The sequence below is a fragment of the Maniola hyperantus genome, chromosome 7 (assembly GCF_902806685.2).
Source record: "Maniola hyperantus chromosome 7, iAphHyp1.2, whole genome shotgun sequence".
Lineage (NCBI taxonomy): Eukaryota > Metazoa > Arthropoda > Insecta > Lepidoptera > Nymphalidae > Maniola > Maniola hyperantus.
The window spans coordinates 3,399,726-3,427,526 of NC_048542.1; the positions used below are offsets into that span (position 1 = coordinate 3,399,726).

The window sequence follows — 27,801 nt, forward strand, 5'->3', positions numbered from 1 at the left end:
TGATTTCACAATGCGGCCCTGACAGAATACAATCAGCTGTTTGTAATGACAGTTCCTCTGACAAATACAAAATGGTTGAAAACTAAAGTTAGCAAACAAAGAAAGGCAGCGTAAAAGAGGATTCTGTGTTGAAAAAACTATTTTATTAAGTGAAAGTTACTTTGTTTAGTTTGTGATAAGTGTTTTGTTCATAATGCTGGATTTAGAAATCGTTCCGGAGCGCTCCCTGGGCTGCGAGGCCTGGGAGTTTGTTCTTGGTGAGCTCCCGCTTATGTTTACGAATTACGTCAAGAATTTGCGTTGTATTGCTATGGGACGCGGCTTATGCAATGGTGTTTTAGAGGATTTATCAATTAATCAACCGTTTATATCAGTTGCAGCTTGCATTTCAGGGTCTCATTGATTTTTTCGAAATGTCAGCCGAGTCTTTGTTTCGTCTGTGGGTGTAATGTTTATTTTTTTTCGCTACACTTGACCATGAAATCTTTGCGATGTATATATTCATAGTTTTATTATTACAAATTGCTTTATATTCTATTGACCGTTGGTAGACTTGAAGACCAATTTTCAATATGAGATAGTACGGTCGTAATTGCTAGGTACTAGGCTACTTACTTTATTATTAACGATTACAAGAATTTTTTAAATTATTTATTTAACACTTGTTAATCCATACTTATATTATAAATGCGAAAGTATGTCTGTCTGTCTGCTAGCTTTTCACGGCCCAACAGTTTAACCGATTTTGATACAATTTGATACAGAGTTAGCTTACATCCTGGGGAAAGACATAGGCTTCTTTTATCATGGAAAATCAAAGAGTTCCCAATGTATACTTTGAAAGTCCACAAATGTAACTGCTCTTCAAATTATTGACTTCAAGTTCACATTTAAGTAGGTACTCCTTCACTAGGTAAATCACAAAATCCAATTAGGAAGTTAAGTAGCTAAGTACTTAGTATCGTCTTACTAACTTTTTTTTCTATTTTTATTATAATTTTTCCTCATAAGTAGGTATATCATTTACTAGATGATGCCTGGGACTTCGTCCGCGTGAAAGTGAAACTTAGGTTTCCGGGACAAAAAGTAGCCTATGTGACCTATGTCCTTCCTCAGGATATAAGCTAACTCTGTACCAAATTTATAAATAGAAGTATATAAATTTATATATAGAAATAGATTAATTTGGCGGCAATAAAAACATTCTGTGAAAATTTCAACTCTACTTATAACGGTTCACGAGATACAGCCCACTGCCAGACAGATAAACGGTGGAGGCTTAGACAGTCTGTTGGTACACTCACGGTACCCTAAAAATTATAAATACCTACATCTGTTTTGACAATAATGCACACAGGTTACTGATGGTTCAGTAACCATCAGTATGCTTCACTAGTCACAACTAGAGTGAGAGAACTCTCGGTATGATCCTGAATCAACCATAATTAATCAAATAGGCTATAGTGACGTGAAAACATGAAAAATTTGGCTACCACAAGGCCATTTTTGTTAAATGTACTAACATTTGATGCCTGCCAGTGACGTCGAAGCCTCGATGTTTGGTTAGGAGTTCCCTATTTTTTTTATTAAAAAAAATAAAAAAACATACTTGACTGCAATCTGACCTGGTGGTAAGTGATGATGGAAGCGGGCTAACCTAGAAGGAGTATGGCAGTTTTTATTAAACCCCATACCCTTTGGTTTCTACACTGCATCGTACCGAAACGCTAAATCGCTTGGCGGCACAGCTTTGCCGGTATGGTGGTAGCTAGCCACGGCCGAAGCCTCCCACCAGACCAGACCAGAAATGTAGAAATCATAAAATTCCGAATCCCTGCCGGGAATCGAACCCGGGACCTCCCACTAATAAGACCACAGCGCCTACCACTGCACCAGCGAGGCCAACTGTTGTGAACTGTTACAATACTCATTCACCACTTCTACAATACCTACTTATTCGGATTTCTATAGTTATTACACAATTGTGGTGAAATATCAAGATTTCACTTTTCTTAAAATGGCACTAAGCCATGAAAAAATATCATTTTGTCAACAGAAATCCATACTCCATACTATCCATACAAATATCCATATTTCCATGTTTAATATTATAAATGCGAAAGTGTGTCTGTCTGTCTGTATGTCTGCTAGCCTTTCACGGCCCACCCGTTCAACCGATTTTGACGAAATTTGGTACAGAGATAACGTGCATCCTGGGGAAGGACATAAGCTACTTTTTATCCCGGAAAATCAAAGAGTTCCCAAAGGATTTTTAAAAACCTAAATTTAAAAAAACTGAAAATCTTTGGATAGGTACCTACTTTGGTTGCCTGAGCGAAGGCGGGGCAAACTTACTGCCGTACTCAGAGTCGCTTAATCGTTACTTATGTTTAGTTAAAACGAGACAGAGCTATATCTCTCACATAAATATGTCTCGTTTTAACTCAATCTTAAGTAACGATTAGCGACTCTGAGTACAGCAGATAGTCAACTTGAAACTGACCAAATTGGTGGTCAAAAGCTATCATAGAAAAAATCTCTATCTAATAAAGTAGAGTAAACCAGGTATAAACAACAGAGTTCGTCGAACTCCCTCGCGCAGCTGTGCAAATAATCGCGCCGTAAACACTTCGTTCAGGGTTCGATTTTCGGTAGTGTCAACTTTGATAAATATTGTTTTATATTGACCCAGGTCACTATTAAATTGATATTCAATGTTTTAATAGTGAAGAAAAACATCGTAAGGAATTGTACTGCTATTCACCTTTAAAATAAGGAATAAAATCGTACTTTTGACATGAAATTTGACACAAAATGTCGCGTGAGTTAAATTTTACGCGTTATGTGTACATTTAACGGAGGTAGCCCTAAGGTATCGCTATTTTTTTATTTCACGTCACCATAGCCTATTTGGGGACCGGGTGTGGTGGCGCTCTTTAGGGAAGGTCTATGTCCAACAGTAGACTTCCACAGGCTGATGATGATAATAATGCTGATAGCCTAATGTTTGACATATCGTCGATTCATGAGCAAACCGAGAGTTCCCCCACTCTAGTTCACTCTGATAACGCGCCCAGAATGCAAATCTTATATTTTACTAGCTTATGCTCGCGACTTCGTCCGCGTGGACTACACAAATTTCAAACCCCTATTTCACCCCCTTAGGGGTTGAATTTTCAAAAATCCTTTCTTAGCGGATGCCTTTGTTACAATAGCAATCTGCATGCCAAATTTTAGCCCGATCCGCCCAGTAGTTTGAGCTGTGCGTGGATATAATATCAGTCAGTCACCTTTTCCTTTTATATATTTAGATTTGTTTCGTAGCAGATTTCTACGTAATACATTATTTTCTATTATTGCGTATGCCACTTTTATTTTATCAGCGTATCGGTCTACGTAAGACTGTTTTCGTCAATATCAATAATATTTGCCGACCTTGAATATAAACATTGTTCTTTTCAGTACCTAGTGAACAAAAAAATAAATAATAATCTGCGTAGGGCCAATACCCGGAATTTTGCGTAAATGTGTTGTTTGTCTTCTCTATTCTACGCACAGGCCATATAAAATACTACGTTTAATAATTATTTTTTGGCGACGTAACTTTCGCCTGGCTCATGGCTGACGCGTCTGTTACGTATTTAGTCGTGATTGCGAAAAAAATGTACTCAGTAAAATAGTAGGTACTAGCTGAGATTTTTGCGACTTCGCGATAACTTAGGTTTTGAAATACCCCGCGGAAACTTTACTTTCCGAGCACAACGACGACCTCCCTGTCGCAGTGGTAAGTGGTGGTCTTATTAGTCGGAGGTTCCGGGTTCGATTCCTGGCAGGGATTTGGAATTTTATAATTTCTAAATTTCTGGTCTGGTCTGGTGGGAGGCTTCGGCGGTGGCTAGTTACCACCCTACCGGCAAAGCCGTGCCGCCAAGCGATTTAGCGTTCCGGTAGGATACCGTGTAGAAACCAAAGGGGCATGGATTTATTAAAAACTGCCATACCCCTTCCAGGTTAGCCCGTTTTCATCTTCGACTGCATCGTCACTTACCACCAGGTGAAATTGGAGTCAATGGCTTACTTGTATCTGAATAAAAAAATAAAAAAAACAAAACAAAAGTATTCTACGTCCCATCTCCAGGCTGCAGGTTACGATTTTCGCAGCGATTAAACCGTGAAAATATTTAAATATTTAAATACACACTTCCTTATTTATAGTATTACTAGCCTTACTAGCTGATGCCCGCGACTTTGTTAACGTGGATTTAGGTGTTTGAAAATCCCGTGGGAACTCATTAATTTTCTGGGATAAAAAGTAGCCTATGACACTCTCCAGGTCTTTAACCATACCCATGCAAAAATCACTTCAATCCGTTGCTCCGTTGCGACTTGATAGAAGAACAAACCAACACACTGTCGCATTTATAATCCACCACGCTGGTCAAGTGCGGATTGGCAGGCTTCACAGTCCTTTGAGAACATTTTGGAGAACTCTCAGGTATGCAAGTTTCCTAGCGATGTTTTGCTTCACCGTTCAAGCAAGTAATATTTAATTACTTCAAACGCACATAACTCCGAAAAGAGGAGAGGTGCGTGCCCGGGATCGAACCTCCGACCTCCGATTAGAAGGCGGACGTCCTAACCATTAGGCTATCACAGCTATTACTCTCTGCCACTCATACCTAAATGACGTTTTGTCGGTTCTACGACAGGGACAGCGCTCTACAAATCTGCCTCTTTCTAAAGATCGATGCACATTACTTTCGGCCGCGTACTGTCGCTTGGTTATCATTAGAATATAAGGCGATGGGTTGATCATGATGATGATGATGAACCAAGCTACGTTTGTATGGATCGAGTGAAGAGACCGCCGTTAACGGCTAAACAGATATGGTGGCCTAGTTTACCCGACTCTTAATTACTCTAGTTATTATTCGAACCATTTGAAATATAATTAATAAACGCCTATTGTTTTGATAGAGCGTTATGTAGCGCCGCTAGTTAACAAAGGTTGAGGGCATAGAGCAGAAACAAAGAGGAGATGTTGTATTAAGATTTCCCTATGAAATATCGAGTGACATTTTGCGGGGTGAGGGGTTGTGGAACGCCGCCCACTTCTCAATTTTCCATCTGCGGGTTAGTAGCAAAACTACTCGCTTAGCGACCTAACATCGATATATTGATGTCACTACATAGTTCAGCTATCTCACACTAGATGTCAATAATCTAGAACTATTTTAATAATTACGTATAAAATTACTTACAAATGAAATGTGATACCATTCATAGCATCAGAACGTCTGTCTGAATAACTTTGACACGATAAAACACAACACTTCATCCTTTTGTTCTTAAAAACGCGAAAACACACCGATAATACGAGTCTCAATATATGTGAACCTGACGAACGCAGACAGCATACTAACTAAGGCCCCGCCCACAGTGATGACGTCAGGACCTAGTTGAAAATCACAGTGCACAGTTGCTTAGGCCAACTCCTCTTTGTTTCTGCTCTATGGTTGAGGGACAACAATGAATATAAAACAATTGTTCGAATCGTTGCGATTTCTGATGAGTGATGATGAATAATGATGGGATATGTATGGTTCAAATACTCTAGTACGAATAGGGTCTTGGACAGTAGTAATAAAATGATGTGATATTTTGTATAGCACTAGCTTTTGGGGCTAGAAATCATCATTAAAGAGAATTATCTAGGTATTTAAAAAAAAATCATAATCAAAAAATTTAAAATATTTGTTTACGCCTTGTGACGTCATTTATCGCCTTCAGGTGCTGATAAACTTGAGCATTCACTTGTAATGAGCATTCTTTGCGAATGCTCATTCACACAAACGAGAACATTTTAGCGGGCATTCTATCGAGCGTTCTGGCGAGCATTCTAGCGAGCACACGCGACCGTCAAGTCTGACATTTTCACAAAAAATAGACGAGCATTCGCTAGAATGCTCAAAATGTTCGTAGCAATATTTGGCTCTATGCTTGGGCTCGGCTCGTTGTTCAGTTCGACAAAAATAAAAACGGCGAATGCTCGATGTTCTGTGAATGCTCAAGTTTATCAGCACCTTTCCGTACAGCGTGACGTTAATAGTTAATTATGTTAAAAATAACGAATAATCTATTTTTTTTAATATTCTCTTTAATAATGAATTCTAGCCCCATAAACTATCATCACATCACACACAAAAAAATATATTATAAAGAGGTATTGTCGTTAAGTTAGTTTGTAGGGGGTAATCTCTGGAACTACTGAACCGATTTTGAAAATTCTTTCACCAATAGATCGCTACATTATTCCTGGGAATTGAATTCGAAATAAAAACTTGTAAAACTACAACATTTACCACAGTGCCAGAGAGGTCGGTCTCTGCGAAAAAGATGCAGATATGGTCCGTTCAGTTCCAATGGAACCTCTAATATACATTGATATACCTAAAAGCTGATAGGTACCGCGACTTCGTCTGCGTTAGATGTTAGAAACCCGTGGGAACTCCGATTATTATCCGGGATAAAAAGTAGCCGAGGCCACTCTTCAGGTCTTTAACTATAAATAACCAAGACATGAAAAATCACCTCGATCTGTTGGCTCTGTTGCAGCGTAACTGAAGGACAAATCAACAAACAAACATTTTCCCATTTATAATAACAAAAACTACCTACTCTATACTGTAGACTTCCACTTACAAAAGGTTATTAGAAATTCTACTCGAGCGACTGTCGGGGCGGGTCAGGTAGTTATTAACAAACCATACGCCGCCAAGCTACCTTGGTCTCCAGTGGGAGATGAGTAAACGAAAAAGCATGTACAAATGTTTGCACGAGAGTCATTAGCATTTCGCTTATCGGCCATTACGTGCAAAACAAATTTAATTATCGTAGACATAACAACCTACATAAAATAAGCGATCGTGTTTATTAACGCGACTTTACATTTACATATTCCTGTTAGAAAGAAGAAAAACATTTATTTAAAACTGTACCTACCACACATAGCCCCTACCTTTTTAACTACCTCTCTAGCACAGTGGTAAACACTGTGGACTTATTAGTGGGAGGTTCCGGGTTCGATACCTAGCAGGGGTTTGATGATTGAGTTAAAACGAGACATTTTTATGTGAGAGATATAGCTCTGTCTCGTTTTAACTCTGTCTTAAGTCTAAGTAAAGCCGATGAAGAAATCTTCGATATGTATTTTTAACAGCCTAATCGACTGGTAGTCATTGTAATTTTGTTTTCAGGAATGCATTTCTCCCAGGCGGTGTCGATAATACAGAGTCAAGTTGGCACCATACGAGGTGTACAAGTCCTCTACAGTGATCAGGTAACTATACCTACTGTCAGACGACAAAACATACCTGTAGAAAAATTTTGAGCCACCTATCGCGGTATACTACCCTCAACTGAGGGTGACAATTGACATATTAATGTAACAGATACGAGCGATATAAGTATAACCTCAGAAAAAAATTGTGAGGTTGTAGCGATATCTTGATAACGCAGTAGTAATAAGTTTGAGCCTTTATTGAAAAACTAGATGATGTCTGCGACTTCGTCCACGAACTTCGACTTTCCAGGATAAAAAGTAGCTTATATTATGTCCCCAGCAGAGGCATCTCTAGCCCTTGTGGCGCCCGTGTGCAAGCAGTACCCTGGCGCCCTTTAGTCTAGTAGGAGCAGGGTCAAAATGGAATACTAACAGTTATATTTTCAAACGGAAATTCGGATGCAAATGGTGCAAATTTAAATGATGATTTAAAATGATGACGGCTTCGGCCATAACACGAGCGCAGGTTCATTGAGAGCGCCGGCATCGACGCATCTTTGGAGTTGTCGCATTAGAGGGCGCTCGGCGCCCCCTTAGACCCGGCGCCCGTGTGCGCCGCACACCCTGCATCATAGGTAAAGACGCCTCTGGTCCCCAGGATGCAAGCTATCTCTGCAGTACCAAACGTTCAAAACGGATGGGCCGTGAAAAGCTAGCACAGACTATGGATGTTTACATCCTTTCTTACTTGACATGCGCGCATTTTTATGAATCACATAATTATATTGCTTTATTCAACGAAACAAAGGCTTGCTTATCAGTTATCACTACGCGTCATACTCGTGAGAGAGTGTGTACAGATGGTTACAATATTAATATATTAATACGCATAAGATTTACGGTTTGGTTTATTTTGAATACCATGTTAGGTATATTCATAAAATGAAAAATCTCTCTGACTATCTGTTTTCCACATAATTGCGATATGACTAACTAGATCAAATGTTTATCAAGTCGTATAAACCTAATTAAGTTAATATTATGACAGCAAAAGTATTTTGTCTGTCTATCATCTTATAATCGTTCAACTGGTCAAAATTATTGAAATAATATTTTGGCGCTTTAAGCCCCGCTGTAATGCGGTCCGGCCTTTAAGATCATTAATTTAGTTTTTTGTTTCAGAATCCACTATCAGTAGATCTAGTAATAAATATGCCGCAGGACGGCATCCGGTTGATATTCGACCCGGTCGCGCAGCGGCTGAAGATTATAGAGATATACAATATGAAATTAGTTAAGCTTAGGTATAGGTAAGTCAACAAAACCATCCCTTTCTTATAGCATAAGAAGAACATATATAACAGTATAAATTCTGGTGATCTCGATGATCTCCCATTTTGTTGGTTGTTTTTTCGTGAGAACAAAGAATTTATATTAAAGAAATGCCCTTATAGGTACTCCCTCTCTGCTCTCTTTTATACTTCTTTCTGTGACTCTCTAACTATCCCAGACCTTTTCTATTCTTTCATAAATCCTCTCAGCATCATAGCCACTATTCGGTTAATTTGACAACCAGATTCCAACAATTTTTTTACGTGTGCCACCAGAAACTTCTATTAGTTTTGCTCCTTTAATTTAAGAATTAATCTCATAGCACTCTCATCCTGACCTTTACTCGGTGTACAATCTGGAATAAAAAATTAGCCTATCCTAGATTTCCCTTTATCTTTCGCTCTGGACTCTATTCAACAACCTATACACTAGTTCTGGAACTACTCGTCGTCTAGATCGTTAATTGCCCGTGGTAACCAATCCTACTACGGGTAATACATACGGATAATTTGCTTACCCAATGGTGCGCTTACATGGGCAATTTTTTAAGCAATTATTGCTCGGTAACACGTATGGAAATGGATCAATCTGGAGCAATTATTTTGCATAACATTGCTGAAATTTTCAGGTGTTGCCGGGTATAGTTACAGTAAATTTCTTCATGTGGTCGTGATGTTCATAATTGACTAAATTGCCTGGAATTGAGAAATTTTAATTGCCTGTGTAAGCGTACCTTTAGCAAAGAATTGGACAATAAACGGTCTAGGACCTAGGTAACGTTATCTCTTATGTTTGGCATATCAGAATCAATTATTACTGTCGATATATTAAAAAAAACAGTCACGCCTGTCTACCAACATATGCCGTAAGATTACTGCGTGTAAACATAATATTCTGATCGCGTATCTGCCGACCCTGATGACCTTTCTGTTCGATTTGTCTCCAACCATAGCATACGTTCAGGGACATACTTCTTTTGTAATGAGGTGTTTTGACTCTCAAATCTGTCTTAAATCTTTGTACACTAGTTATAAAGCAGCTTATGAAACCTTTTTTTGTGGACGGTGGATATCTTAATATAACGGATCTCATTGAAGGAGAGATTGGGTTATGTGGGGTTTCCATCCACTAAAACCCTCTGTCACACTTTATATGGACTTCTATGGACATACGCTCACTACATCAACTTCGTAACGTCAGCGGATCGCCTCGCTCCAACCGAACGTAACAGCTTTACAATACGGCAGGTTTTACTATCGTAGCACCTACAATCTACATACCCGAACGATTGATCTGCCATGCCAGTCGGTATAATCCCTCCCCCATCTCACCCTTTCGAATACGCAGGATGTCTGTGCGACTCTGTCGACTGTGATGCAGTTTGTCGTGAACATGGTCCGTTTTGTCCCCAGTGGCATGTGCTTCAACTCTCCGGAGATCACGCCCTCCATCGAGCAGGTGGAGCACAGCTTCGGCGCGACGCACCCCGGCCTCTACGACAGCCAGCGGCACCTGTTCGCGCTCAACTTCAGGGGGCTGTCCTTTTACTTCCCTGTCGATAGCAAATTTGAGGTGAGCCCCAAAACATGGGCTATTGTGTCTTCAGTGGCATGTGCTTCAACGCTGGCAAAATAGCAAATGAAAGAAACGTACTATACAAGTCTCGACTGAAATAGCAACTCGTTTAGTTTAAAAGGACAAGGCGGCAGCCGAGCCAAATCGCTTGGGGAGAACTCGACATCGCCTCCTCCTTTCAATATAGCTAGGTCAGCTATTGCTTAATTTCTGGCCTAGACAGTAATGTACTATTATATTAAACCAGTGCCATCTCCACGGGTGAGAATCGCAACGAGCCCAACCAAAGTGCAGGCTAAAGCGAAACGAAGCTAAGTTCGTTTCGCTTCGCTCATGTCGCTGCCGCATCTTTCATACTTCAGTTTACACTGCCAACTACAGAGCTAAACTAAGCCAGCGATTCGTATAGCGAGCGAAACGAACTTACAGTACGCGGCTGAAAGTAATGTACATCGACCTTTAGAAGGAGATAGCAGATTTGTATAGACGGGCTCCATGTTGTTTAGACCGACAAAACGTCATATAGGTATGAGTGACAGAGACAACGCTCTACAAAGCCGAAATGTCATTCTAAAGGCCGATGCACATTACTTTCGGCCGCGTACTGTAGTTTCGTTCGCTTTGCTTCCAATATGGCGTGCGCTTAACTATCGTCCGATTGGCCTGTACGAGTTGTATCTTCGGTGGCACGGCGAGACTTGCCGCGATTCTCTTGTCCGTGGAGATAGCGCCTATGTTCAGACTCAGAACCTTTGTTGTACTATTCTAGCCTGGATACGCACACGGTTTAGGCTCGCTCCAGTTCCCGAACGGCGGCTCGCCCGTCGTCTCCCGAACGACGATATACTACGGTTCACAGCATCAGGTATGTCTTTTTTTCGACGCACCTCTAACTTTTCGGAGTTATGTGTGTTTTAAAACATTAAACATTGCTCGTTCTAACGGTGAAGGAAAACATCGTGAGGAAACCTGCATGCCTGAGAGTTCTCCATAATTTTCTCAAAGGTGGATGAAAAAGTCTGCCAATTCGCACTTGGCCTGCCTGGTTATTAATTGCCTACTCGCATTTCCAGTTAACAAGATCAGCCAGCGGCGGCAGATGCTCGGCGCCGTTGGCCGACCTTCCCTTGTCTTGCTACAAGCACCAGCTGCACTTACGACGGTGCGACGTCCTGAGATCTCCCACGGCTACGCTTGGACTGCGGTTGCACATTTATACGGAAGGTAATCTTAGATCCATTAGGCACGGTCGACTAGTCGCCCGGCAACTCGGTCGATGGCGACAATAGAATCTGTAATTGGGTATTTTCCTACTTTATAATTTGATAAGTATTATTACTTTATTATAAACTAGGATAAAAATAATGATGTATTTACAAAGTTACAGGCATTTTAATTTTGGAGTGGGAGGGTCTTCTATCCCTTTCTCGCAAAACGAAAATTTGTATGAAACCGCACGAAGCTACTATGGCATTAGTAAGGTGTGACGTCAAAATGCTATATCGCTATTTCTGTCTAATCAGAAATGTTTAAATGCTCATAACTTTTATTGTTATTTGATCGATTTAATTAGTTGTTTCAGTTAACGTCATTATTTTGATCCTAGTTCATAATAAAGTAATAAAAAAATTGAAGTCAAATACCCAATTAATATGGAAGTCGCCGTGTGTATGCGCACTAAGTTGTGGCGACTGCGTGCGTATACACACGGTGACTTTCATAACGGTCGCCGTCGACTGAGTTGCCGGGCGACTAGTCGGTAGGTAGGTAACATGTTAATTTATATTACATCTAATCGAAATTATCTTTTGATGAATAATAACATAAATAAGAAATATAATTTGGACTGTTTTAGATTTTTGCATATTAATTTTGTTAAATTGTATAAAAGAAAATCAGGAAAAATTGCATGGAATGAATCATCCATTAATCTTGTGACTGTCTTAGCCTAAGCTTATGCTCAGCATAATCTTAGCCCGACATGACTATGAATTCCGAATCAAAGATTAAGCTTAGCATACACTCAGCAAAGTTTTTCGTAAGTAAAGTCTGAACAAAGTCAAAGTACTATCTATAAACCAATCAAAGAAGACATTGGCCCTGAATGTGAATTTTATATCATCCACACTTACAGGTATCCGATCAGGCGAGCCAGCGTCGGCGAGAAGACGCGTGGTCCGTTTCGGTGACAGCTGTCAAGCTGTTTCGCGCGCCCTGGCCGCGCCCGCGCGCCTCTACTATAAGGCGGACGACAAGATGCGCATCCACCGCCCCACCGCGCGCCGCCGCCCGCCCCCCGCTTCTGATTACTTCTTCAACTACTTCACGCTTGGTCTGGTGAGTCTCCCTGCAACTCGTTTGATGCTGTCTGTCCACCTAGTGAAGGGGCGTCCAACGGAACGCTCTCCGGTGCATATTCCTTTGCCATCTTTGGCACGTTCTTGATATAGCTCAAAGGGTTGCGAAGCTGAAGTGGCAATGGGCAGGGTGCATAGTTGGACAAACCAATAGACGTTGGAGTCCGAGATGTGGGTAAGTGTGTTCTTTTCTTTTTCTTTTAGCGTTTGTCTAAATTGCCAAAGCTTCAATTTTAGAAACTAGATGAATGTTTTCGGTTAAAAATATAATATTTCCAATATTTTACGTTCGTATTACGTCTCCTTGTGTTAATTTAATAAATTAAAATATCACTGCTTTTAATTTTTTTTAATTGAATTTCTACTCATAGTTTATTGATTTCATTATTTTAGTTGTTAATATAAATTAGAAACAAAAATGGAGCCAATAGCTAACCTTGGGGCACCCCACAAGTTTTTACAAAATGCAATATTTTGGAGAATAACTATCGTTTACCTATTTCAGGACGTGTTATTCGATGCGCGCACGCACCAAGTGAAGAAGTTTGTGTTGCACACCAACTACCCGGGGCATTACAACTTCAACATGTACCATCGTTGCGAGTTCGAACTCAACGTTCAACCTGATAAGTGAGTATGAAAGAATTTTCAGGTTTCATAGTTTAATTTTTTAGCACTGAAGTGACGTCAGTACCATCGGGCGTGCCGAAAAATGGGTGAGCGCTAACTACTGATTATGACTTCGTCGGCTCGTATTTTGCTACTCCAGTATTTGAAGATACATTAATTGTGTGTGCTGTTGTTGATATTACAATTTATTTATTTTACATTTCGTAATAAGAAACAGATGTGTATATGTGTGCAAACCTGGCCGCTTGAGCAATGGTACATTGTTCGTGACCTGTCATCTTATTTATAGAGCAACTAGCTTATGCTCGCGACTTCGTACGCGTGGACCACATACATTTCAAACCCCTATTTCACCCCTTAGAGGTTGGATTTTCAAAAATCCTTTCTTAGCGGATGCCTACCTCGCAATAGCTATCTGAATGCCAAATTTAAGCCCGATCCGTCCAGTAGTTTGAGCTGTGCGTTGATAGATCAGTCAGTCAGTCAGTCGGTCAGTCAGTCAGTCAGTCAGTCAGTTAGTCAGTCACCCTTTCCTTTTACATATTTAGATAAGCCTAATAAAGTGTGTTTATTTCCAGGTGCGAGTCAAACGCTCTAGTGGAGTCCCGCGGCGCGGTCTGCATCACGGCTTACAGCAAGTGGGAGAGTGTGTCGCGTGCATTGCGCGTGTGCGAGCGCCCCGTCGTGCTAAACCGCGCCTCCTCCACCAATACTACTAATCCCTTTGGTTCCACCTTTTGCTACGGCTACCAGGACATGATCTTTGAGGTCAGGTCTTTTTCATTCATTCACTAGCTGATACCCGCGACTTATTTAGGAAAAAGGAATTTGAAAGTATGAAAAATTTAGTCGTGGTTTGAATTAGTGATTATCCCTTTTTAAATCCCATACAGTCTATAGTGCCTGGGGATAATCTATACTTATAATAAAACTGTAACAGGTCCAATTCTGTACATTGAAGATATTTTGTTTTTTTTAAGGTAGGTATATTATATTATATAGATAAAAAATAAAAAAATAAAATAAATAAATAAGCCATTTATTTCCAAAACACAATTATCATCTAGGCAGGTACAATATTAAATATTCTAGTATTAATTCGAAGGTGTTATTATTAATATTAGTATCATTCTTAAGTTAAATTAATAATGCCTTGTTAATACATATAATGTGATAATATTTTTGTTAATTTAAAATAATGTGAAATTTAAAAATATAATCTGTGTTCTTAATATATATATATATATAATACCTAAAATGATATAAATGGTATATGATTTAAATTGATGCTGAATCGTATTATAAAATGGATTATGGGTGTTTTGTTTGTTTCAGGTGATGTCGAATAACTACATAGCGTCGATAACCCTGTACCAGCCCGAGGGCACCCGCCCTCACTACGCTGTCAACTCTATCGCGTGACACACCAAGGTGAAACACACTTAAATTATAAAGACGTGTGTGTGTGTATATATATATATATATATATATATATATAATGCGTAAAAAATGACTTCTCCCGCGCCATTTTAACTTTGTGTCAAATATCATGTGAAAAGTACGCTTTTAGTCCTTATTAAAAAATATATAACCTTAAGGTAGGTAGCGTTTCTACAAACTGGTGCGGCAAAACACATATGCTAATGTCTGTACGTTGTTTAACCGAAAAGTATTATTTTTCTCGACAGGTATCTCCGAGCAAAGGTAAAAAGTTCACAACCTGAATGCAGTCAGTTTGTCAGTAAACACAAAACATACTCCACTGGTGCGGCCCCGCACGGACCCTCTGGCAAAGTGAAACATATCCTGAAAACATGCAACCTAAGAGGTAACAGTATTTAACAAAAAAAAATGTGATAAAAACTGTGAAAAAAAAAACTATAAAAAAATAAAAGTGAGTGACCGATCTCAAGGCGTGTTAAATAAGTTTTATTTAATTCCTTAGCAGCAATGGACAGTAAAAAAAGATTTTTTTTAAATCATGTAAGTTAATAGACAAGTTTTCTCTTAATAATCGTAATAATAAAGTAAAATAAATTAGTCGAATGTGTTCTTAAGTTTTACAACTAAAAATCTGATGTTTTTCATGGAAAAAATGTATAGACTTAAGATGTAAATATTTTTGAATTGGAGAGAACTAAATATGTAATATCAAAAATCGAATGTATTTTTTCTAAATTGAAAGCGTTTGTTAGGGCGTGTGTTATTGTGATAAAAATTACTAAAAAAAATGTGCAAAAATATTTTTTCTCGATAGCACCACAATGTTCCCATGGATGGCTTTTTATTATTGTATAGTGTTAATTAATTTATGCAAATCATTTAGGCTATAGTTGACAAAAAAAGTTTAGATTTTTCGTGAAATCAATTAATTATATTCTTATTATTTTTTAACAAACAGGCTAATATTTTCATAGTAGGAACTGCATACCCTGTTATTTTTTTTAACAATTTTGACAGTTCATTATTATTAAAAATAATTAAATGATATTTTCTTTTCAGTTTTAAATACTACCTATTGTGGTTATAAATAATTTTAATAAAATTGACTAAGGTCAAAAAGTGGCAACTGTCCAAATCACAAAAAATTAGCAAATGGTAGGTGTACAAAGGTCTTACTATGAATTTATTGTCTATGAAATTTTCTATGACGTTCTATTTTATTCACGTATACGTCTACAAATTATTTTTAGTTACTTTTCGATTCCTTTACAATGTTTAATTAACTTGATGGGATTTGATTCCTTGTATTCATTTGCAAGCATGGAATAACAATATTTTTTTACCGTGCATTTACATTTTCACCCTCGCCTGCGGCTTCCCACTATGCGAGACTATACCGGGGACGGGTTTGTGAAAAAAACGTTGCACGTCCATTGACTTATATATTACTTCGTAAAGACAGGGCTGTTGAACAAGCAAAATGGCACTGACTTATTGGTCCTAAAATGTTTATTTAGCACCAATGCAACCTCAGTGACGTCTGGATTTCAAACGGGTCGTTCATTAGGATCTAAGAGGTGGTGCTGATTTATTTGGTTCCAAAACCGTAAAAAAATTGTTCGCTTGGGCATATCTTGTCATTTATATCGATGCGCACGTCCTGTCGCTCGCCCTTCGTGCGTATATATAAACGCACTTTAAAGTTTATATTTTGACGCAATATAACCATACATGGTAAACAATTTGACAGTTAAAGTCATTGGATGTCGTAAAAATTAAGTAGTTAATTTTAAAAATTAAGTACCTAATTCAAATTGAAATTAATTTAATAATTATAATTCCAAATTCTTTACACTATATACCCTGACCAGAAATATCAAAAACTTGGGCCACTAGTATATGATCTATGGTGACTAACAGCCGTACTCAGAGTCGCTTAATCGTTACTTAAGTTTAGTTTTAACGTAATCTTAAGTAACGATTAGCGACTCTGAGTACGGCTGTAAGTGTAAGATCTTGTATAAATTAGTTCCACGAATTTTCCGCAATATGGCGAGGTATTTTATTTTTAGGGTCGGCTTTACAAACCTTTACATAAAAGACTCAGACTAGGCTGTATAATTTTTTATACTTACCTTTTATGCAAACGGTGATTAAAAAAACAAAAGCTGTAATAAAAACACTGTAAAATTCAAAATTTCGAGATGAATTTGACAGTCACTATCATCTGTGTTTAAAAAAGTACGCTACACTTTTAAAACTGCTGCAAATGAATACAAGGAGGAGATTGATAAACTTAATTTATAAATATATTAATATTTAATAAAATAAACCCCCTTTTTAATCAATCAACTTATTTGTCTTTGCTCACAATGTGCGCAAGTAGATTAGGGTTTAGGCTTCGGCGCTTGGAATGTGTATAACGCGATATCTTGTATGAGTGTGTTAGTGTAATGTCACAATTAACTTCGAACATTTGGATGGGCTCTTATTATAAAATCTCTTGGATCAAAAGGTCTTGATAGGTTATATTGTTTTCTGCGACACTTCATTATTATTACAAATTCTCGCAAAATCCTTTCCAAAATCTATACATTTAGCTACGGACTTGAAAAATCATGAACGACATTTATTTTAATTCGTCCACATAATATGCAAACGAAAAAAATATTGATTTTTTGTACTTTTTTTTATTGAGAAACTGTCAAAATGTCAAAAATTTTCTTCAGTTAATAACGTTTACTTATTTGGCGATTTAAAATTCAGCCCTTATTTTAATATAGCAACGTTATGCCTGTCTGTAACATTACTTAGTCCTTATTACCTATGTCGTACATTATACTTATTATACGTATATAATATGTGCACGAATAAATTAATTTTAGTGTACTTACTCGATATTAATATTAATAATTTTTGGCATTTTGTAAAGTTTTCACCAACGATTTTTTCAAAAATTAAAAGTTGTAAAAAATAATACACATTTTGTAACGTCTTACATTTTATTAAACAAGTACCTAGAGCTTAGGGTCCCATTCAGATGCAAGATTTAGAAAAAGAACACTTCTCACAATATTGCTCAGACCAAAATAAAGTATAAAGAAATTGAAATAAGTGGTTACTTTTTTAAGGAAAATTATGTAGTAATCACTCATAATATAGAAAAATTATAGTTCAATTTTTACTTCACTGTAAGTTCAATGCAATATTTTTACTTTTTTTTCGTACGTTGTTATGAAAATTGGGTACATGACCAAAATCCATCCATAATTGTAAACACAATAGTATGCCATTCGGAGGATAGATATAGAGTACTTTTAATCCCGGAAAATCAGTGTTCCCATTATAAAAATCTTAAATCTCCAAGAAAACCGTTGAAACTTAATATTAAATGAATTACGAATGGCGTGCATTCAGTAGAGATAACAAAAAGGCAGCTTATTTCATCATTTAATATTATTAAGCTCTTTCTATACTCATGGGCGAATCGCAGACTTGAATTGTTTTCTGCTATTCGCGATTATCTCTGCATGAAAAATAATGTCCCTTTACGTTCGCAACTTTTCGCAGTTTCTTTGTCGCGGACAACATAACCGACATTGGATGGTGAACGCCGCGAACCATCCACACAATAGGGATGATCCCTACTAGTCAAATCAGTAACTTTTTATCAAACGTCAAAACGCTCGCTAAAGGGAGCATGTATGAAATACATAGATTAAAAACATTTGACGTAGGACTGTTTTAGGTCGATAATTTAAAATGGTTAGCAAACTTAATACTAAAAGCGGACATGGATTTAACGAATTTTGGAAGGCTATTTAATAATTTACTATAAAATAATTTATTTTTGGACTTAGGCATCATCCCAATTGTTTTGCGGCGTTCGTGGGCTGTCGCTGCGCAAGTGTAGAGTGACCTTTACTTTTCAGTTGCATACAAAGTCGTGTACCCAATCATCTTATTACCAATTTTTGTTCCTTTTAAACAAATATACAGAATGAATCAATTACATATGCGTAATCTATACAATTTTATGTTTATGGTTACAAATTCATAATAAGTTATAAATCTATATTTTACACAGTCATAGTCAAATATTTCAAACACATAATATAACTGTACCTCATTTTTTCAGTCAATTTTGTAGGTGTCGCCAAACTTCTTGATCGCTCAAAAGTGATAACTAATTAGTCTTCATTAGCATTTAAACAGTTCTGCGGGGAGACGACCAGGAGCCCTTATAGAGCATTATACCCTCGCACCCCGCGCTCGTAGCCTATATTCATTCCGGGGCGGGATACGTGCTTTCTGCTTATCATACCGGCGCAATCATGCGGTCGTTGCAACTTCAGAGCGATCAAGAAGTTTGGCGTTAGCTGTATATTGCGCCAATGTGCGTGCAAGTTAAGACTTCACTTTAGTTTGTATTAGGGCTTTATCACACTGAGATGCCACACGACAGAAATAGAATGATTTTTTTATTCAAAGAAATTTTTACAAGTGCTTTTGAATCATTAAAAGAATCTACAACTATTCGGAATGTCATTCTGCGAAGAACTAGCCAAGATACTCGGCAGTTGTTCTTTCTAAATGTAAATACCTACAATGTACAAATGTGGATTGCCCTAATCAGAGACGATTGAGATCGTCTTACTGAAGATGTCAACATAAATTACGACGGTAGCCTACGGTTTTTGGGGCTTGCCTTTAAGGTTCTTTCAAGTAAAGCTAAATAACTACAAGTTAATACGGGGCAGAACAAAAATCTGTCCCTTTTATATGCGCGTAAAACAATTAGTCCAATCTGAATACGAGACAAATGACTGCGCATTGTACAAAACCGGATCTCAGCCGGGCTTCTGTTTTTAATCTTTATCTTTAATCTAACCTATGCAAGTCGCGACGTTGCAACTTCAGATTTGGACTACGTCTTTTGCGATCACTGTAACTTGGCCACTTCATTTGGCCATACGTTACTGGTGACAGTATCTCAGTGTGATACAATCCTTAAAGTCGAAAATCCAATGAAATGAGCTTATAGTAACATCGCTTACTGGCGCTGGTTGTGATGTTATACAGTTTCGCTGTTTAGGCAATATGTTACGTGGGTATATGTTCGTAAGGTCTTATATTGCTTTATTTTATCTAATTTTGAAATTCTTTTCGGCCCTGAGCCGGAATCATGATTGATATAATTTTTTTTTGATAATTATACCTATAGTAATATTCCATATTTACGTAAGTATCAAATGATTATTATTAAATATCGACTTAATAATAATAATTTATTTGTACCCAACTATTGTGTACCCTGGAACCACTCTTGCATAAGGGCTTTTTAAATGCTTAGCGACCGTCTGTTGACATTATATAGTTGTTTGAACGTAGTTGTGTATTAGACACATTAAATAAAACGTAACTCTCTTAACTAAGACCCATTACGAATTCATAAATTACAGATTCTAACGGTCGCCGTCGACCGAGTCGCTGGGCGACTATAATATGTATAATGGCTCTAACGGTGAGATCTATAGAGCGCACTCTGACTTAGCTTAGACAGAGTTAAAACGAGACAGAGCTATATCTTTCACATAAATCTGTCTCGTTTTAACTCAATCTTAAGTCTGAGCAAAGTCAAAGTGCGCTCTATAGATCCCAGCCTTAGTGTTCTCGGAGAGACTATCTATTAGTGAAAAACAGGATACCTATGGATTGTGAAGCAACATGTCCTATCTCAAATTTTTGAGATAGGACAAGTTTTTTCGTCATCCTGTAAATTTGTTCAAATTGAGATAGTATAGATTGCCAGCTACGCTATCTGTCAGGCAGAGATATTTAATTTAGCCATATAAAGTCGATAAAATACGCCAGTATGTTATTGGTCTGTGGTATGTTGGCCAGCAGACTATGGTTAGATACTCCTAACTAGTTTGCCACGCATTCGATACGGAATACAAAATTACGTGACCTAAATTTAATATATTTCTAACTGGATTCAATATCTAACGAAAAATCTCAAAGATACAGAATAGCCCTGCAGTTCACAGTCGATATGTAAAGCACTTTCCATAGCAATTGAAATTAGCGCTTCGTGGCGAGTTGACTTGCACTAAATTAGTGTTATCTCTTTAACATGAAAAAATTAGGTTAAAAAAGGACTTTAAAATCGATTTACATTTTGGCTCATGTCCGAAAAGTATTTGTTAGCGCATAAATAAACTATTTATTTAATTAATGCACAAGTTACGTGTGATTGTGAGGTTATGTGGCTGTGGTGCCATAAAAAAAAGTTAAAAAATTGACAAATAATACATTAAAAAAAGTATTAAGTATAAGGTAGCGTACGCTGCACCCCCTTTACTCTATTGTACGGATATTATTATATTTAAACAAATAGGTAAGTATATGTTTTATATGAATCAAAATACTCATATTAAAAATAAACATACCTAATACTTATTATGTTTATTGAATAGCAACACTCGAAACAACTTTCTGATAACAATTAAAGCACTTTTTCAAGAGACTAAGAGTAATTAAATTAGAAAAAAAGTGTAAATTTTAACAAAAATCTCAACTACGAAAATGTTACAGAATTTTTAATAGACTTTTTATTTCTGTAATATTATCCAAAATTTGTAAAAAATACATAAAATCCATCAGTCCAATGAGCGCCAGCGGAGTCTTCGTCGGCTGTAGGATAAAGACCGACGGATTAGTGAATGCCACAACATGTTACCGAAGTCGAAACGGGTTGAAACCAACGGTATTAATCTTGCCCTCTTAGCCTCTCACTTACACACTGGCTTTGTGTATATTGTGTAAGTGGGATGAAATTAGCGCTGCTTCGTTTCTTTACTAGCACGAGTTTGCCGAGGGAAAATTATTTTGTGAGATAAGAGATTTATTTCAGAGACATAATGCTGTCTCGTCTAGTCTCAAGTCTGAGTAAAGGCAAAGTATGCTCTATAGATCTCAGCATTAGGGCGCGATTCTCAGAGAGATACGGAATAAGTTCACGCCGGTTAGCACAATTTTTGATGTAGCTAATTCTGTATACATAATCCCTAAACTAAACTAAAATGGCAGGTCTAAATATATTGCTATCCCTTTCATAAGCGAAAAAAGATGGTAACCTGTCAGTTTAGCTTAGAGATTGTGTACAACAGCCTTGTAGCTGATTCTGTTGTAAGTACAGAATCTCTAAACTAAAATGACGGGTCTAATTATTCTGCTACCGCTTTATAATGCTCCCTACAGAAATGGATAGCCCTATATTTATTATTAATTTATTTAAGTTTAGAGATTCTTGACGAAAGAGTAAGACGCAAGTGTTTAAAATTAGGTGTATGTAAACACTTGAATAAATCAAAAATACCTAGGTGATATTTATTATAATAATGTCCGTACATATTATTTTAGGGGGATATTTTTATAATGATAATTAATTAGCTTACGTTCGTCTCGCTGTGGCTTGTACTCGTCACAGATTTATCATCTAATTCATAACGTTGTTTGTATGTTCATTATGTCAGCCTTCCAAAGTGATCGACGAGATGTGATCGTGATTTGTTTGTTAGCTTATGGCTAAGGACAAAGAATTCCCACCCCAGAGAAGAACCCACGACTTACCAGGCTGTATGGTTTACGACCTTTGCCTTTCCTGAGGGGAATGAATTGAATAACTACTGTAGAATTCGACGCATTTTTCGGCACTAATTCTTGCTGATATAGCGCTGTGGCAGCCTCCCCAATGTTTTTTTTTAAATCTGGTGACAATATTTAAATATTAGGTACCACCTAATATTTAAATATTGTCACATAACGGGTGAATTCTACTTGTTTTGTCCTTGGCCTAAAGCGCTGTCCTCAGTCCTAATTGGCAATCGCTCGTACAAACATGCGATGCGATAAAATCGATTAATCAACATTAATATCACCTTATTCATAGATTTGTTGTCATTTATTTCATCTACAAAAACGTTTAAAACATGACGCGTATTCACTTGTCCAACAAGCGCGAAAGAAGGGACATCGTTGGCACTAGTTGGTCCAATGTGCCAACGAAAGTCCAACGCTGCATCCCTTCGCTGACGTCCGTTGGACAGGGGTGTACGCACCCACAAAGGCTGGCATAAAAATCGTATAATATAACTATAATAAGTATATACGTGTAGCGGTGTTATATTATGCATTTAGTGATACAAAAACTTTATGATTAGCATATAAAAGCAGAAGCACACTTATAAATCACGACGCGGCCTGGTGAAACGCGGGACATGCTGTATCAAATTAATTTGTAGTAATTTCTAGGATCACAACCGCACTAACACCCAATATCAAAACAAATAGTGCAATCTAAACACGAGCGCATTGTAAAAACACGGATCTCAGCGGGGCTTGTATCCTTGACTGTACCTGCGCAGACCGCCATTTGCAACTTTAGTTCACTACTTTCTATAACTATTTCGGTTATAAAAAGTGGTATGTACCTAAGTACGATTTGATTTGATTCAACATACAATACAGTTTTTGCAATTCACGAGCGCGCGTGAACTTGACTTGTAGTTAGGTCGTGTACAAGAACATTGCGTAAGTGTGCGTGCCTGTCGGATAAATCAGTCGCGAGCAAGCGCTCGCAAACGGACACATTTATTTTATTTTACTTATACCGATACGACTAAACACATGCATAAGCCACGGGCACTCGTGAAATGGAAGAACCGTTTATAATCATGTCGATGTTGGTCGCGTTTTATAAGTGTGCTTCCCCCTTAAAGGAGCTAAGAGACCCACTCTGCAACCAACGGTATAACTTTTTTAGTTTGAAGTAAGTAAATAAAAAAAAGTCATGAAGCATAACGTAATATATTTTGTTTATAAGGCTGTATATATGTATTCTCACGGCAGATTTTAAGTGTTGCCAGATTGTACCACTAAAAAACCATAACTACAGGGCTGTTTACACAATACGTATCTACCTACGCGGTGGGTGTAATCACTGTAAGGGTTATTCAAGGCGTTGATCAATAAATTCCTAGACAGCCGGCAACGCATTGGCGGTTCCTCTGGTGCTGCAAATGTTCAGGGGCGGCGGTAGATATCTAATAAAGTTGGTCGGAAGTCGGAACCCGGCGAAGACGTTGGACCAATATGAACGGGAGGCTTCGCGTATTGTGTATACAGCCCCGAAAGACGTGACATAGCCAATTTTTAATTTATTGCTAGGTATATTGTTGTAAAATTGTTGAAAATCCATTTGTTATTATTATTATGTTTGAATGCGATTCACTTATCTATATATATTTTATTTATGTGATTTGTGCTTTCTTTGTAAATGATTTATTGCAAATTCTTTTGATAGTTGCACCGATAAGGATTTTTTAATATATAAACATTAAAAAAAATTATAATAAGCTGAGTTTCAAAAGTAGATAAGTGACATTACCGATACTTTGTTATGCTTATCTACTTTTATTTTAAGCAAACTTTTTCCTTTTTTTTTTGATAATATTGATAGCTAGAGGATTGTCGGTTCGAATCCTTGGGATGTAATTTTTATGTTTTTACTTCATTATTTTTTAAATCTTTGTTATGATTTTGGGATATGAATACAATCAGCAGCATAAGTTTGACATTATGACATTTTTTAAATTATTATTATTAAACTTATAAAAATTATATATTATTCCTGCTACATTCAGTCATCAGTGCCACAAAAACCACACATATGATGTATAATTATTATTTAAAGTGACTAACGGCTGAAATTATTAATTTAGGGCGGTAATCGACAAAATTCGATGAATTGTTTTAAGTTACCATAAATCACATAAATAAATAACTATTAAACAAATTAATCATAGAGGAAAATTAAAATTGATTGTTGTGTGCTGTAGCAATAATTTTGTTTCGATAGAGAATGTATGAATATCATGTGTGTAATAAAACTTTTTTTTTTCTGGATTCATAGATACTTTATTAGATATTTATTTAGTCAAAATTCACACAATTATTTAATTGCGACAAGGCTATCTTGGCGCGTGGAAATTTGTGTTACCTACCGATTTATCCTTATATGCAATATGCATGCATTAATTTAAATTAATGAGGTATTTATTTTCCCCTATTGATACAACCATATTTATCATTCTACAATATTTTCCCTTTTTGGACCAAGCAACCACATTAATAATAAGGAAATTCAATAATACTTAATTTATTTCACTGATTTAAACTGATCTTTATAGGCCGATTTTTAATCGCAAAATAATTTTTAACTTTTTAAATATTGACAGTTTTTTTAACTGGAAATCAGCCAAAATGTTAGTCAGTTAATTTGGTGATTTAAAAAATCAGCCCTTAAATAAAATTAATCGTCGGACACTGACCTCTACTCATACAAGTACGCTGGACTTGCTATTGCACGTGATTTTAAAGCAACTTGATTTTCGCCGTTTTGGCCCAGACGGATAGCAGCATTAAGCGTCATGCTCGGTACTGATAGTGCTAAAAATCTGTCAACATAGTAAATAAAATAAAATTAATAGTTTAAAAAAAAGTTAATAGTTGATAAACACAATGACCATGTGACACAATGTGTCAATTTTAATTTTCGGTTCGCTTGTCTGTCATTTTATACGGCTTACCTTTTTCAGCGCACTTGTATAGGTATGTCCATTTCAGTGTCGTCGGAAGTTATGATCACTGTTCAGCAATTATACAGTTGTAAAACGGTCGTATATCTACAATGTTGGACAGATACAATGTCACGATCGCAATCACCTCGCTTACTATTGGCTACAATAGGCTAGTTGACACTTTTTTTAAGTAGGTCTTAAATGGTTAATATTTTTCCTATTAGATCAAAAAAATTAACACTATATTTTTTGCGCCCTATAAACCGTAAAACTTTAATTTAAAAATATATTTTTCTTAGACAGGTGAAAACACTGTCGGCCATGTTGGGCCGATAGATTATCTGTGCTCTGACGTCATGCATTTGTAAACAACAGCATAACCTTCTAAAGTTTAATAAACATGACTTCTATACTAGTTTACATGAAAAATATATTAATTATCGTTATTGTATCATCCGAGAATGTAAAAAACGCATCGATAAAGACCACAGGAATGTTGTGGATTAGAGTGCCCAGTGAAATAAATATACGTAACACGCGACGACTTGCTTAAAGGGACCCTAGTCGTTAGTCCTATATGACTAACGACTTCAACCCAAATTTATTTTTGCAAAGATCACTTTGTTGTAAGTCTTACTTAATAACTTATTCAATTTATAAAGAGAAAACGATAATTTTTTACGTTTACTATGAGTTTTTAGAAATATATAAAAACTAGCTTATGCTCGTGACTTCGCCCGCGTGGACTTCATAAATTTCAAACCCCCATTTAACCCACTCAGGGGTGGAATTTCAAAAAATCCTTTCCTAGTGGATACCTTCTCTTTACCTACAAAGAACACACCCAACAAATTTCATGTACCTAGGACCAGCTGTTTAGATGTTTAGGCTGTGCGTTGATATATAAGTTAGTCAGGACTTTAAATTTTATATATATGGATACTACGTTAGTCCCCGCGTGACATAGGGATGACATTTCTTTGTTTACATATTTAATGACGTCACATCATGGCTGACAGCGTTTTCTGCGTTTCAAATAAAAATAAAAATTGTATTTTTTAAAATTGGATTTATATATCCATCCTGCGTTTTTAATAATTGTTATTGATATATTTCGTTGTCTTAAGCAAAATACTAGGTATAATAAATAATCATTTATTGGACGAAATTAGATATGAGTCAAGTAGCCTATTCATTGTTGCAACAAGAATACCATAAATTCAGCCAATTACAAGTATTGCGATTGTAATAATGATTGATGACGGTCTTACGGAACCGACCAGCAGGAATGGCGTCTGCGTCTGTTACCATTATCCAACTTTTCGACGTCAACTATGCTTGATTTACTTGTCACACTTGTACTTAAATTCGGAATTTATTAACTGTTCTATGTAATTTTCTTTTGTTGGTTTTGGTTTTCTTTAATAATATTATAACCGAAAATTTTAAATCAAGCGATAATTTTTGTTTTTGGATTACAAGTTTGATAGGTAAGCGACTTACGATGTATCTTACCGTTGATCTTCGCAAATGAAATGCGCAGTACTACAAACTACAGTTCTTGTTAGTTCTAGTTTTAAAGTTTTTGAAGTAGACGAGTTCCTATACACAGATAGGCTTGGCTATGAAATCAAACATCTTTTTCAATCTTTTCAACTTTCATGATCTACTTTCTCGGACTCAGCTCGCTACACCTTCCCGAAAGGCCGATGAATTTAAAAACTGTATGGTTACTAAACTGTGGTAATATAGTTTTTATGTTGACGTGCGATACAGTGCATCGTTTACGAGATCGAAAATTATATCAATAAGATACCTATCGATAATTTTTATGTTCCATAATCTAATTCATCTGACAGTTTTTATTTATCTTTCAGAAATGTTGACGTACAAAAAAAGATAACTTAGGTAATAGGTAGGTAGTTTTTCTCCAAATTATGCTTTGAGGTAACCTCCAAAAAATTGAATTTTAAAAACATTAGGTAGGTATGTTATCTATAGATTTTATTAGATACACACTTTCGACTTATAAGTTACATATTATATACAGAAAAATCACTAGTTTGGTACAATATGATAAGTAGCCTGAATAATTATATCATTCTACGCAATTTAAATTTATTTCGTTGCAATAAATTATGTACCTAAGTATTATTTATGAATATGTATCATAAAATGTAACGACCTCATTGAATTCATTAATTTTAATTCAACGAGTAAGTAATTAAAATTAATGATTTTGTTGTAGGTAGTTCAAAGTTTTTCTTGGCTATGAAAATTTTGCAAAATTGTATAAGGAAAATGACATTATTATAATAATTTGGCTCTTATTTATGGATTAGTAAGTTTTATAGACAATCCTAGTTTAATTTCTGTTTTATATGTACCTATTCTTCGTTCTACACTATTTCTAGTTATACACCGTAACTTTTGTGATCACTAAGAAATTCTCGTTTTATATACATTCAAGTGGGTAAATTAAAAAACTGAAAAGTGTCTCAAAAAATACCAAAAAATCAATAAAGGATTTCATACCGAA

The 27,801-nt window shown here is 36.6% G+C and overlaps 1 protein-coding gene across 2 annotated transcripts; it reads left to right on the plus strand.

Moving 5' to 3' along the window:
- Positions 1-27,801, plus strand: LOC117983492 (PHAF1 protein CG7083). 2 transcript variants are annotated; one of them, XR_011236944.1, is made up of 12 exons: positions 1-257; positions 7,257-7,339; positions 8,465-8,592; positions 10,027-10,186; positions 10,959-11,054; positions 11,263-11,413; positions 12,324-12,526; positions 13,052-13,176; positions 13,755-13,944; positions 14,512-14,607; positions 14,865-20,143; positions 20,275-27,801. XR_011236944.1 is itself a non-coding variant. In XM_034970059.2 (11 exons), exons 1-10 carry the CDS (start codon positions 194-196, stop codon positions 14,596-14,598), a joined length of 1,287 nt encoding a protein of 428 aa, XP_034825950.1. In that variant the 5' UTR covers positions 1-193; the 3' UTR covers positions 14,599-14,607; positions 14,865-27,801. The 2 variants fall into 2 exon arrangements, 1 of the variants encoding a protein (XP_034825950.1); XM_034970059.2 differs by having other exon boundaries at positions 14,865-27,801.